The 13,504-nt window shown below is 44.9% G+C and overlaps 1 protein-coding gene across 1 annotated transcript in view; it reads right to left on the bottom strand.

Annotated features, from left to right (window-relative positions):
• Positions 1–8,591: 8,591 nt before the first annotated feature.
• The window catches only part of scn8aa (sodium channel, voltage gated, type VIII, alpha subunit a), a 43,584-nt gene continuing 38,671 nt past the window's right edge, over positions 8,592–13,504 (bottom strand). Inside the window, 1 exon segment of the mRNA XM_067240543.1 lies at positions 8,592–13,354. Within this exon segment, the coding sequence (XP_067096644.1) occupies positions 12,198–13,354 (1,157 nt within the window). The 3' untranslated portion in view covers positions 8,592–12,197.

Consider the following 13,504-nt stretch of genomic DNA (forward strand, 5'->3'; position numbering starts at 1 on the left):
CTAAGATGTTTTCTGTCAACCACGATTCAGAGATGTACCTTTCCAACCACAACAAGGAAATGGCCAACAGTTATCGCCTCACAGGGGAGCCCAGTGTCTTTCATGTAGGATCAACTTCCATTGCAGAATCAATATTCTGCTCCACTCTCCTCTCCACCACGATGTACGTCCAGACCTAAAGGGAAATGGAATACAGATTATTAATTAAAGAAATAAAACCAACACAAAGCCATCATGTCCAGTGCAATAGAAGTATAAGGCAAGCTTGTATGTCTCCAGTGAGAAGGCCCACCAGATCGGTGACGCTTAACTCTGGTATGCGGACCATCAGAGCTGTGGGGTGCAATGGAGCAGTTCAGCAGCCATGCAGAAAATGAAAATAGCAACGGCAGGGATGGGGAAACAAATAGCCCCTCCACCAGCCAAGGAGAGCTCCTGTGTGTGGTGTAATAGAAGACTCACTGATGCTTAACCCAGGCTAGCTGGCTGCGTTTCTGTTCCAGCAGTGGCAGTTCCTGGTCTTCTGAGGATGACCCTCAGCTGTGAACTCTCTGGATGGAGCATGTCCTCTCTAGGCTGCCAGAATGTGGATCAGATATGAACTCAAATGTACGTCCCAGCTCCCAGGAGATGTTCCATAAGGAGCAGAGTGTGTGTGAAAGCCAGGGAATGGATCCTGTCCAAATGACCCGCTGCGTGTTTATACAGACTTGTCCGAATGATTTTAACCAAGGACAAAGATGACCATCAAAGTCCCTGGCCATGTTACTCTTCATGAAGGCCTACACGTTTTCACAGACGACGTGGAGGGATTATACGTCAATAATAAAGAGTTGCAAGTATGTTCACAAAAATGAACAGTTTGAGGGAATAGCAAACTGAAACTGAGTGAAAACTCCTGAATGACAATCTTTTTCCCCAAGATCCAACATTTAAAATGGTTGTCATTTTTTCTTTTTACATTTAGGCTTATTGGCTGTGGTAACATTTGTATTAAATGTATGGCTATTGAAAGCTGTGGCACTGAACATGCCCTCAGGTAGACTAAACTTCATTGATTAATTAGAAAATGAATTGTTTGGCGACTGCGTCCAATTTCCATTAAGGTCTCTAAGGATTAAAAGTTTATATGAATACAAAAGCATGAAAGAAGACCAAAGACAGTTTTGAGGCGATAGCCTTACTTAGAGCAGGGCTGACACCTGGTGGCCAATATTTAGAAATGCATTTTCCTGTTCATAGTTTTGAGGTTAAAGATCCTGTAAAGTGGAATTAAAAACGAGTTTCAAGTTCACCACAATGTTAGAATAGGAAATATCCAGATAAGAGTCATGCAATACCTAGTCTTGGTTAAATTCTTTATCGAAACCTTAGGTCGAACGACATGTGGCATAGAAATAAAATAAGAATGCAATTTCTCATTTCGGTAAATAGTTGAACGTATTTACTTTCTCGCCAATACAGAAAACTGGCGAGAGGTGTATTAGCCGAGTAATTTGCCCTCTTCGAATCGAACGTATGGCTCATCAATTTATGATCGTACATTTGCAATTAAAGTTTCCTAAAACCCCCACACAAGCGCCCACTGACCCGATGCAGTCACCGGTGACTGTGCTGAACCCAGGGACAGGAGGGATGGTGGTAAGTGTTACATGAGTATTGACAGCACAAGTTCACCTTGTCACCTCTGTCAAGTTTGTGGTCACCACCCAGGACACACAACAGACTGGGGCAGGTAAACCCAAAAGCATCTGGCCTGACTCAGAACCCAATTACTGCTGTGGGCTGGATGGCCTGTTGGTCTGGTGCCTCCCGTGACAGGCACCAGTGCTCACCTCCCCAGAGCACTGAAACCACAGGCCCCAACCCAGGGGTCAGAGCCAGGGGTCAGAGCCGGGAGCCTAATGAGGGACAGACGAAGAAGAGAGACAAGGGATAGATCGCACAGGATGATTTCATATTTGCAAATCACATTCTCTCTTATCAAAAAGCCACGATAGGTGCTAACTTTGACTATCTACGTCCGAAATGTTGAAAGATTTTCAAATCGTCAAATTGATATCACACAAGTTGAAGAAATTTACTTGTGAGGAAAACATTACATCAGCTGTAAAGCATAACATTCGACGTGGAGGGCAAATTGACTTGTTACAATTGGACTGATTGTGAAAAACAATGACACACAAGAAAACCAATTTTCCACCCTTTCCCATTCCCTCTATGTCTAATAACCCAGCATGAGAGCGATACACCGTGTTTACGTCAGAGAACAGAAGATGCTTGTGCACACCTGCTACCTGCAGTCAGTTCAGTGATGGAGAACTCTGACCTGGTGGCCTGTGAGGAAGGTCTGAAGAACCCCAGTCACAGTCCTCGGCAACGTAATGAGCACAGGGGCCATCGGCGCCTCGTTGTGGACCTTGCAGTGCAGTGTGGGAAGTGACCTTGGTGTCACACCAGCACACCTGGAGTCTCTATAAAGTAATGGGGACAGTCAGAAACGTAAACAGCTTGCCCGGCCACCCCACCTTTCCTCTCAAAGCATCTTTGAGGGAAGCTCTTCCACGCTCAGGATTTCCTATTGCTGCATGTGCCCTACAGAGACCAGAAAAGCAGGTTGTTGGGCAAACGCCAAGCGTTTCTGATTGTATGTTGATTTTCCTATATAACTTCAGTGCTGTGGCATGTACTGTGTGGTATTTAAAGAGTCACAGAGGGTTCTGCTTTAAAAACTTGGGTCTAGGGATGTGTGTGCCTGTGTGGTGTCTGCTGCTGCTGCTGCTGTGTCCAGGCAGCCTGGAGATGGTGGTGCTCGACACAACCAGACAGTCACGCCGGTAAGGATTTCTCTCAATGACTCATCAACTTGTTGAACTTGTGATGTACAGCTCTGTCGTGGTGCTTACAGTTCCTTGGAAATGTTCGATTTTCACATTGAACTGTCAATTGAAGTAACTAGCTGTGAGTGTAATTAGTCAAACCCAAATGTTCTTGATTTAAAATAAATGACATGACGCCGGTACAAGCCATTCATCAGTCCCATGTTTCCCAGGTGGCACATGTATGAGGTAGACAAAGGAGAGGACATCATTAAAAACGACAAAAGGCATTCAGATGGGACATTCACCAGTGACTTTGCCCGTCACCTGGATAGGATCAAGGCTAAAAATTTTGTTCAGTGGCTGGCCAGTAAACGTGAGGGGTGAGTAACTTTGGCTTATTTGTTTAAGGTGTCAAATATTCCAATCCAGGCGTGTCACACCCGGAATAGTTATTTTAATTAAAATGATATTTTTCTGTAGTCGTTGTATTTTAAAAAGAATTATGGTTCCGTAGAGTATTGCAGATTTGTGATCAAGTGAATGAGTGTGTTTAGATGTTCAGTACACAGACTTGTTTTGCCCTGCAGATGTCTCGAGGACCATCCCTTCTCTGAGGGAGAGTAAGAAGCCCCCGGACCCCCCCCCCCTGACCCAGGACCTTCTCCCCCCCAATGTGACCAGCTCTCCTTTACACAACGCTTCCTGAAAGTGAAGTCTGAAAATAGATAATTAAATTATATAGGATTTCCATTACAATAAATATTGACTTATGAACTATGTGAACTGCTGGCAGACCAAAACTGTATTTAAATTAGCATTGATGAACATGAATCTGTTCTAATTTTCTACAAGGAGCCAGGTAAAAACAAAATGTGTTTAGAGTGTTTCTGGTTTATCTACTGTCCTACTACTACTACTGTAAGATTAATTGTTGGTATATTAAGCATGATGAAAATAGGAAGTATGCTTCGCGTACAATAATTGAGAAAAATGTTAATTAAGGATGAAATAAACACAGAAACCTCTTTTTTGAGTTAAAACAATATTTTTAAATGAAGACCAAAAACCTTCTTGACACAAATGTATGGTTAATACTCATGTATGGCTAAACGCATCAATCCTGGTCTTGATTGAAGTGTTATTTCTGATTATTTGGTGGTAAATCCTGGCTCTTTTTGCCCCTAGTGGTTAAAACCTTTTGAAGAATATTTTTGTTGATGTATGAGTGCCTTTGTGAGGTACTCTGACATCACAGAGAGAAATGAGCAAAGGTACATCCAAATGTGTCTTGTGACAAAATACCCCTCAAATAAATGTATCAAAATAAAATAAATGTGTTTTGTCATTTAAAAAATACAGGAAACAAAATGTTTATCATGGGGCATTCTGAATTTATAGACACTATTTGTTACCTGGCTATTCCCACCCAAAACCTTTCACCAGAAAGCATTTTTATGAAATATCAACGGGAAGTCAGAAATTGTTTTTGTACAATTTAAAGTTGCGATAGGTAACATTTAGCCTGGTATCTCCATACCAATTTTCAAATGCATTCAGTTTTAGTCTGGAATCTTTCAGTCCATTTTCAGTTTCCAAGAGGCGTTGTCAACAGATGCCTCTTGGACAGAATTGTATAGATACACAACCAATCAGAGCAATGAACGTCATCTGCGTTGTTATCGAAAATACCTCAACGGCCTTCTTCTGTAGTCATGGTATTACGTAAACCCGCCCCACATCAAACAGACCATTGTGATTTTCCTGACCAGATTCTGGTCGGAGGGAAATCTAACAATAATTACAGGAATCTTTGTGTATCTGTGTGTGTGTCTTGATTATTTCGAGAACCGGACACTGTATGAAGTTGAATATCTCTATTACAGGGTAGATACGACCAGATGAGCAGTGCTGACTGTCAAAGCTGGCATCATAGTTCGAATCAGCTTCTTCAAAAAGGTTTTCCACAAGAAATACTGGCTGACTAACAGCAAGACAATATAAAGTGGATACTTCAATTGCAGTATATGTAGATCAGTAAATGTTGTTATTTTAATGAATTCATACTTTTACTGATAATTCATGTGGATGTGCAATCATATTTATCTTCGTTTGACCTGTGCCACATACTCCTTCATGTTAACATTGAAGTAACTAACTGACATCCTAATTACGGCAGCATCACAGGCAATTGCAGCACATTGTTAGTTGATATTATATTTCAGGAAGTGAGTCTATTGATATGGCATGAAAACTATTCCCCGAACCCACAGAGAAAGAGACACTAGGGACACTTCTGTACAACGACTGTAGCCACACTGTAGATGAAGGCTAACCAAACCAGCAGAGTATATGCTGACTAATATGTACTGTACGCCATATAAATATTGTTCTATAGTTACATGATAGTTAACGTAACCTCAATGTACATTTAGTATGTTAAAATACATACTAAACGTTCATACGAGAGAGGAGGTCAACTTTTGTCTCAGTGTCTTCCTGTTCTTCAGTTGGAGATTGAACCAGTTCTCCGTCCCTCCACGCGGCTCCAACAGACACCAAGCGGATGTGTTTGTGGCCCAGAAGATAAACGTGGACCCTGATATTTATCGAGGAGTCGCTTAAGGTTATTGACTCCTATTCGGATGACAACAGCAGAAGCATTCTGACAGCTGACCAGTAGAGGGGGCCCATGCTCCATAAAGCGCACTTTCAAAACATCTCATCCCAGACATTTTGGATTGCAAATCCAAGACAGTGTGGGGGAGTGAAGACATCTGTTTTGGAATCACACAGAAATGTAAACTGTTCTTCACACAACCACAATCACGATTGATGTTGATGGCATTGGTGTACAGTATTTAGCCTCACACAACACCAGGAGAGACAATACCCATAGGGGGAGTCAAATCAATCGAGTTTCGTTTAGCCTCAGACAGAGGGGGAGGGGGTGAACTGGAAGGAGGGATGCGGGAGTGTGTGGGTGTGGGTGGGTTGGAGGTGGGGCCGCTCAGTCTGGGTCTGGCTGCTCATTGAGAAAGTAGGCGAGGGAGGTTGAGTGTAGGGGTGCAGATACGGAGGAGGGGAGGGGCCACTGCCTGCCGGCCACTGTGGGGAAGGAGAAAGCTCCCTCCCCAGAGCAGGTCCTTCCCTGGACAGCCGGGCCGGCAGGGAGGACGGCTCTCTGGGGAGAGAGAGGCTGGAGGAGGAGGAGGCGGAAGGGATCAAAAGGGGGAGGGGGGGAGGGGGGAGGGGGGGAGGGGGGGAGGGCGGCGGAGCAGCGGTGCAGGACAGAACCCCTCAGATCCCAGTCTGGGGTTTACCGCCTCAGACTGTGTAGTAGGAAAACACCAGACCCAGCAGACAGCTGAGCACGGTCTTTTCATGGTGTCACCAGCTCCACTACAGCAGGAAGCAGGGGATGGATGCAGAAAAGGAATCGGCGGTAAACGATTATGCGAGCCTTGAGAAATGAGGAGGGATTTGACCGATGTTCGCAAACAACACTAAAGATCTTTGAAGGAAAGGATATTCTAGAAGAAGAATATGGGACCTAAAGGCATTGTGGCATACCTGACCAATAACTGGTCTGGGTATGAAACATATTGTTTTATAAAAGAATAAGAAATGATGAAAAAAAAGTTCACACTAGGGAGCTAAAACATTGAGGGGGCGAGAAGAGAGAGAGAAACAGAGAGAAAGAGAGACAGAGAGAAAGAGAGAGAACGAGTGAGTAAAAAAAAGGGGGGCCAGGAGGTAGGTGTGGCTGTCTATGAATTAGGTTGGACGGTGAGCCTCCCTAGTCGCCCCACACCCCTCCAACCTGCTCCCGAAGAAACAGGACGCCGCGCCCCGACGCTCACCACCACGGACAGCTCCCCTTTTGAAGCGGCGCAACGCCGGGCTACGCGCTCAAACACGCGCCGTCCATCTTAAAAGCGTGGCGCTGCGGTGCTGCGCGAACATACCGGACATACGTGCGCCTGTCTCGTCGTCTGTTGTGTGCTTTGTGTGTGTGTGTGTGTGCATCCCAGTGCTGTAGATGGGCTGATGCAGGCACTGGGCCAAACTGGGAGGGTGCTGTTGCTGACTCAGCCGCCACTGCTGCATTAATTTATCTGCACTGCAGTGCTCCCTCCCTCTCTCCCTCCCTCTGCCTCTCTCCACCTTGCTGCACTCGCACAGCCATCCCGCAGGGCAGAGGGAGAGGAAGACGCTCCACGGAAGATAAGGACCAGGTTACCCACATGCGGAATTGTTCTGGACGAATGGCTAAGATGGAGGGAAACATTCCATGTGGCAACCCCTGGGAGATGGGGCGTGAGAGCGGGAAGAGCGGGGGATGAGGAATCCTGGGGGAAGGGGGGGGGGGGAGGAAGACAAGCGGACCATGTGACTCAGAGAGAGAGCCGGGGAGAGAACATTTTGTGATGGTGAAAAAAGAGAGATGGAGGAAGAGGAGGAGGGGAGATGGGAGGGTCCTTAAGGAGAGCGCAGCCTCCAGTCTACAGTACACACTGGGAGAGTGCATGATTCTTTAGGACATGGAGACGCAACTATATATCGTTTTGGGAGAATGCACGCCATTCTCTTTTAGAAACTCCTTGTTTCTAAAAAATGCTTTTTTTTTCTCTCCCTTTTTCAGGCTATGCCGGAAAACCCATACTGATCAATATCATGGTGTGTTGGTGGCTCAGATGTATTCACACAGGGCTGTAAGGTCGTGGTCGGGGGGGATTGTGATATCATCCCTGTGGGTCCCCTACTTCACAGTGGACCGCAGAAAATAGCATCAGTGAACAGATGGACTCCATGACACAATGGTTTGAGGTCCATGTTCTCGTTGTGATGGAGGCGTGGTGTTACTATGGGGGCTTTTTACAAATTCAATACAGCTATTAGATTTGAAAGCCTGCCTTCCAGCAGCGCTGTTATATCATGCTCTTTTCATGCCATGTGTTGCAATCCACTTGCATCTACAGGAAGGCACTACAGTCAGCCCAAACACGCAACATTGTGACAGGGAGCGGGATAACAGATTACGTTTCTAATAATTCAAATGGAACTAACATGTCAAAGACAATGGAAAACACTTCATGCACATTTGAATTAAAAGTGAGCTTAAAACAATACTTTGTAGTTGTACTGCGACAGAAATAGGTTTAGGTGATAACACGGGTCACACAGGTACAGCAACATAGAGAATTACTTAAATAAATCCACGGACAATATGTAACTGGAAGGCTGCTTTATTGGTAATAAAAAGGTTCGTGCTCAAATGAAGACAATCTTTCATAAGTTCTTACTAAGAGTCCAAGTGGTTGTGCAACACACCATACTGTACTGTATATCCTTTTTTATCACGGTGTCAAATGATAACAGTTTGAAAAGCACTTTTTTTTTTCAGCAAAAAGAAAAAAAGCCTATCATAAACCATGCTAAAAAATGAGTCCCATAATTAAATATCAATAAAAAAATAAATTTCAGATGGACAGAACAGAAATATAGAAGGCAAGCTGCTTTTTCACAAGCCAAGTGGGTGACACATATAGCACAGAGAACAGAACACTTGAGTTAGCCATTTTTTTGTTAACATTGCACTGTTAAATATCTAGATGGAATGGGGGGGTGTATAAGACAATCCTCAGGCAGTATATCTGACTACTTGTGTAGACTCAGGTCCCTGATTATGTTGTGCTCCATGTCGTCACACCCCCTAACAATCCACCCTCCCTCGCCCCTGCCCTCCACAGTTTGGAAACATTTGAAGTTGTGGCATCATCGTCCAAATTCACAGAAAAAGCAGAAAAAGGCACATGCCACTGAGTGGAACGACACTTGAACCCAAAAAAAGGAAAGAAAACAATGTATAGATGAAAAGCAAGAAGACTTGTTGGGTAAGAGTTTGTAACTGTAACGGCACTGATGTGTATGGGTAGGCCATGGGAGATTGTGATATTCAGTGGATGAAGCAGCCACACCAACTGACTCCAACTTGGGACAAATTACTGGTTTAATATGTTGAGTGAGGAGCATGTGTGTTGGTGTGTGTGCTTGAGTGTCTGTGTCAGTGCCTCTATGTGTGTGTTTGTGTGTGTGTGTACATATTCTGTGCAGGTGACAGGTATGAAAACTTTGCAGAAAGTGAGAAATGTGCTGGTAGCATAATCCTTTCATTGTTATCAGGCTACAATCCACTGCAAGCAGCTCCAGTTGCATCATACATGAGCTATTCCTCAACACTTATGGTGCTGGACCAACCAGTTTTAGACATCCACTGAACGTGTTGCACATAAATCAAATGTGACAGTGTTCTTCTGTATAATGTATATACATATAGACATATATATGTATCCATGTATATATCTTTTGTATTATATATTATCTATATTTCATTCAATTTCCATCAACAAAGTGAAAAGTGTCAAAAAATCCAAAAGGTAACAAATGTGACAAAGGGCATAGCTGGAAGCCATTCTATATTATTGTTATTATTCATTTTAGATTATTATTAGCAACTTTTTAAAATTCAGTATTTACAAAAAAACACAACAAAGCATGCCAATAAAATAAAATAATATAATACAGTATTTATAGTTTCTCTCAAAAAGTTCATTCTTTTTCAGCGATTGTGCCATTTACATCCTAGCCTGCACTGTACATATATTTGTTTTCATTTTTTTCTTCCTCCAAGCGTGAACGCATCCTTCTAAACATTACATCCAAGATGAGCATGGGAAACGTCGGCAGGCGTTGGAGTTGCTCTCGTGGTTCTTGTTTGGGAATGTATTTGGTTTAAGTGTGCAGCGGCCAAACTGAATTTGAGACCTCATGTAAACAGACCTCAGGTATTTGTCCAGACAGGGGGTTCAGGTACAGGCAGTGTTAAACACACCACAATGGCTTCTGTGGCATGTCCTTAGATGCCAATTGTGGCCAGGCATCTGTTTGTAAATAGGACCATCCTTCCTGTGTAGAAAAAAAAGCCAGCAGATACACCTAAGGAGAAGGTTGTGTCTCGCCTACAGTACCACTCACAGAGAGACTGGACTCCGGCCCGCTCTCTCGTCTGAGCCGCATCCTCAGAGTTGTCGTGATAGAAATGATTAGCTGATGAATCCATGTCGATGTGAGGCCTATGGATATATCTCCATTTCCGACAGGACAAGCTTTGAGATGTCGATAACAGAACATAACTTCTCCCAAACTCGGAAGAGCCTTCTCGAGTGGGGGGGCAGGATGATGAGCTTGTGACAGGATGGGGGCAAGCTTGGGTCCAACACTGCACAGTGTTAAAGAGGTCCCAAAAAGTGCAATGATACACTGACACACATGGGACTTTCAGCACTCCGAACAAAGATAGAGGCCCTATTTTCTCTCTCCCTGCGGCCCTGGCCAAACCTTATCCCTCTCTTATTTTCATGGCAGTCAGTCTAGAACCTTCTGGAGGGAGTGGCTCGACTCGCTTTCAGTAACATTGGTCCATAATATCCCTCCGCCTCCCTGAAATATCAAACAAGTACCTTTTTTTCCTAACATTCCAAAACCTTTTTTTGGCCGGCCAGGTGTGTTTTAGCGTGTGCCGGGAGAGCCTCATTACGTCCTCGTGGGCATTCTTCGCTCTATCTATTGTTCTGGTTGGTCATCGTCACATGCTCGCGGTTGAGAACCCTCTTTCCAGAGTGCCATATAAGAAGGTCATCGTAATTCAACAGAAGGGTCTGGGAAAAGGCTACACGCTGTTCACCACATAACTCACGTGAGTAATACTCTAATAGAGAGAACTGACAGAGGATTTTTTTTTAAAGAAGCTGAACAGCTATGAAAGGAATCGATGGAAGCTTTAGGTCGACCTTGTGAGTGAGGATCCCACCTTGCCCATAACGGCCCGGCCAGGTCCACCAACACAGCCGTCAGGGCGGGTCCACTCACTCGCACTCCTGGCCCCCACCACACTCGGTCTCCATGGTGGGATACCTTGGTCTGCCCTCACTGCTACAATGACAGAGACCACCAGCAGGGGAATTAACCATCAGGGGCTAACGTGTTAACTCCAAGGTAGATACAAGACCCCAGATTTGGTTTCGAATGACAGACCTAGTTCTGCAACAAAAAGAAATATGTGCATCCTAGTTTATGGAAGATGTGGCTCTCAGCATCGCCCAATCACTGCCCCGCTCACAAAACTCAGAGAAGCAAAAATGTATACTGGTTTTGAATTGAGAATCGCCTCTGAGTGCTTGGATCCTCTGCTTGCCTTTAATCTCTAAAGGTTTGATAAGTCTGGCAGTTGAAAAGCAATATTAGAGATGGGTAGAGTCATACCAGTTCAATTCCCTCAATATTCTTACTATCACATATATATAAATATATATATCCAATATGATATATATCAAGATTTTCCTGTCAAGATAATTCTTCTTCCAAGTGGACAGTCTCAAGCTTATGGTCAAGCCACTGTTGTGGTCTGAGAATTAGTGTCTTGTGGACTATGATCACTCATGCATGATTCCTGATCAAAACATGCCTTCATGCAGGTCATTTCTATGCATTGAACGAGCACAATTATTATTATTTATCTGGAACTCGGTCGGAGCAAGTCCCCTCCAGCCAAAACATGGACTTAATGCCTCCTACCCAATCAGTGTGAAAGCCCATGTAGAAAATGCATTTTTCAATGTCAGTATAACAAAGAGAAGATGAGAGGATTAAGTGACATGGGCAAAATGTTAGTATTTTTTTTTTTTTTGCTGCTCAAATAATGTTAAGATGCAAGTATACTCAGCACATGGAAACTGCCTACTGTCTTGTCTACTGTTCCGGATTTTTCTTTCCTCTAACTATGACATTTCCTTGAATTTAATGTTGCTTGGTTGATTCTTGGTTTTCCTTGATAAGTATGCTGAACTCAAAGGAATGGAAATCCCCTCAGACTGCTAAGACAGTTCTAGAAGGTTCTGGCAGGGTTCCACGGAGATGGACATTTGCTGCAGGGGGTCCACACAAGGTGGTGGCAGAGAAAGGCTTCTCCAAACTACAACATCTAGCAGAAAACTCTGTCCATTCAACTGACAGTCCACAGGAAATATGTGTGCCATTGGCTGTGCACACTTTTGAGTCATTTTTTCTTGTGGTGCCTTCTCGTTTGGAGAAATTGGTCACGATTGCAGCAAAGTCCTGTGGTAAACTGATTGTTTGGTTCGGTTATCTTCAACAAAGTAAGAAACCATGTTGCCTTGAACATATTCAAGTCTGTAAACATTTTTTTTATGTTTTGTAGTTTTTTTACTTGCAAATGATCTTTTTGTACATTTGAAGGGGGTCGGCCTCAGAGTCTCTCCTCGTTGTGTCTTACTGGACCTTGACAGCCACTGAACCCTAACATTTGGATTCCCGTTCATCTTTTTGGTTTCTGTCCTTCTCTTTCCTTCCCCCTTCGATTTCTTCCTGTTTTTCCTTGTCGGGTTTGGTCACACTGTCATAGGAGGGGAGCGAGGCAGTGGAAGGTGTGCTCTCTTTCTTCTCCTGGTTGGTCCCTCCATTCTCCAGCTTGTTGTTGGTGAAAGTTCGCCGCCGCTTGCACACAAAACCGCGCCTGATGAGATGGGCACGGTAGGCGTTCTGGATCCTCTTGGCTGAGACATCCTCTTGCCGGCGGCGGAGGGTGGTTGTGATTGGCTCGTAGGACACCTTGGACGGGTTGGCCGCCACAAAGCGCTCCTCCATCTGCTGCCTCAGCATGTCCAGCTCGCCGCTGTCACCCAACACACGCTTGGTGAAGGCAAACAGGATGTCCAGGCAGTGGATACGGTCACCACTCACCATGGGCATGTCCATAGCGATCAGCTCTATGGTGTTGGGCTTGGGCACGCGCAACGGGTGCTCTAACGTGTCGGCAAAGTCTCCAAGTTTGGCGAAGGTGATGAACTGCGAGGCGGTGGGGTCAAACTTCTCCCAGATCTCGTAGAAGGTCTCAAAGTCGTCCTCGCTGAGCGGGTCGGCGCTCTCCTCCGTGGCCACGCTGAAGTTCTCCAGGATGATGGCGATGTACATGTTGACCACGATGAGGAAGGAGATGATGATGTACATGACGAAGAAGAAGATGCCCACCGAGGGGTTGCCGCAGTCGCCCTTCACTGTGGTGCCGGGGTTCTCGAAGTTCGGGTCGCAGTCGGGGGGGTAGTTCAGGATGGGCAGGAGGAGGCCGTCCCAGCCAGCAGACGTGGTGATCATGAACAGGCAGATCATGCTGTTCCCAAAAGTCTCAAAGTTATACAAGTCATCGATCCCCGCGCCATGTTTGACGTAGCCGAAGTTGGACATGCCGAAGATGGAAAAGATGAACATGACCAAGAACAGCAGGAGCCCGATGTTGAACAGAGCTGGCAGTGACATCATCAGGGCAAAGAGCAAAGTTCGGATACCCTTGGCTCCTTTGATCAAACGTAGGATACGGCCAATACGTGCCAGTCGGATGACCCTGAACAGGGTCGGTGAGACAAAGTACTTCTCAATGATATCTGCCAGGAACATACCTGAGGGTGCATAAAATAAACAGTTAGTGGATAGCCAAGCCCCACTCCGACTATTTAGGCACAATCCACATAAAACAAAACAGGATTTCTGTGAATAGGTTTAAAGGTCTTGATTCCCACCATCGGCCGTCCAGTTAGCTCTAAACTGCA

This window comes from Osmerus mordax, chromosome 7 (assembly GCF_038355195.1).
Source record: "Osmerus mordax isolate fOsmMor3 chromosome 7, fOsmMor3.pri, whole genome shotgun sequence".
Taxonomy (NCBI): Eukaryota; Metazoa; Chordata; class Actinopteri; order Osmeriformes; family Osmeridae; genus Osmerus; species Osmerus mordax.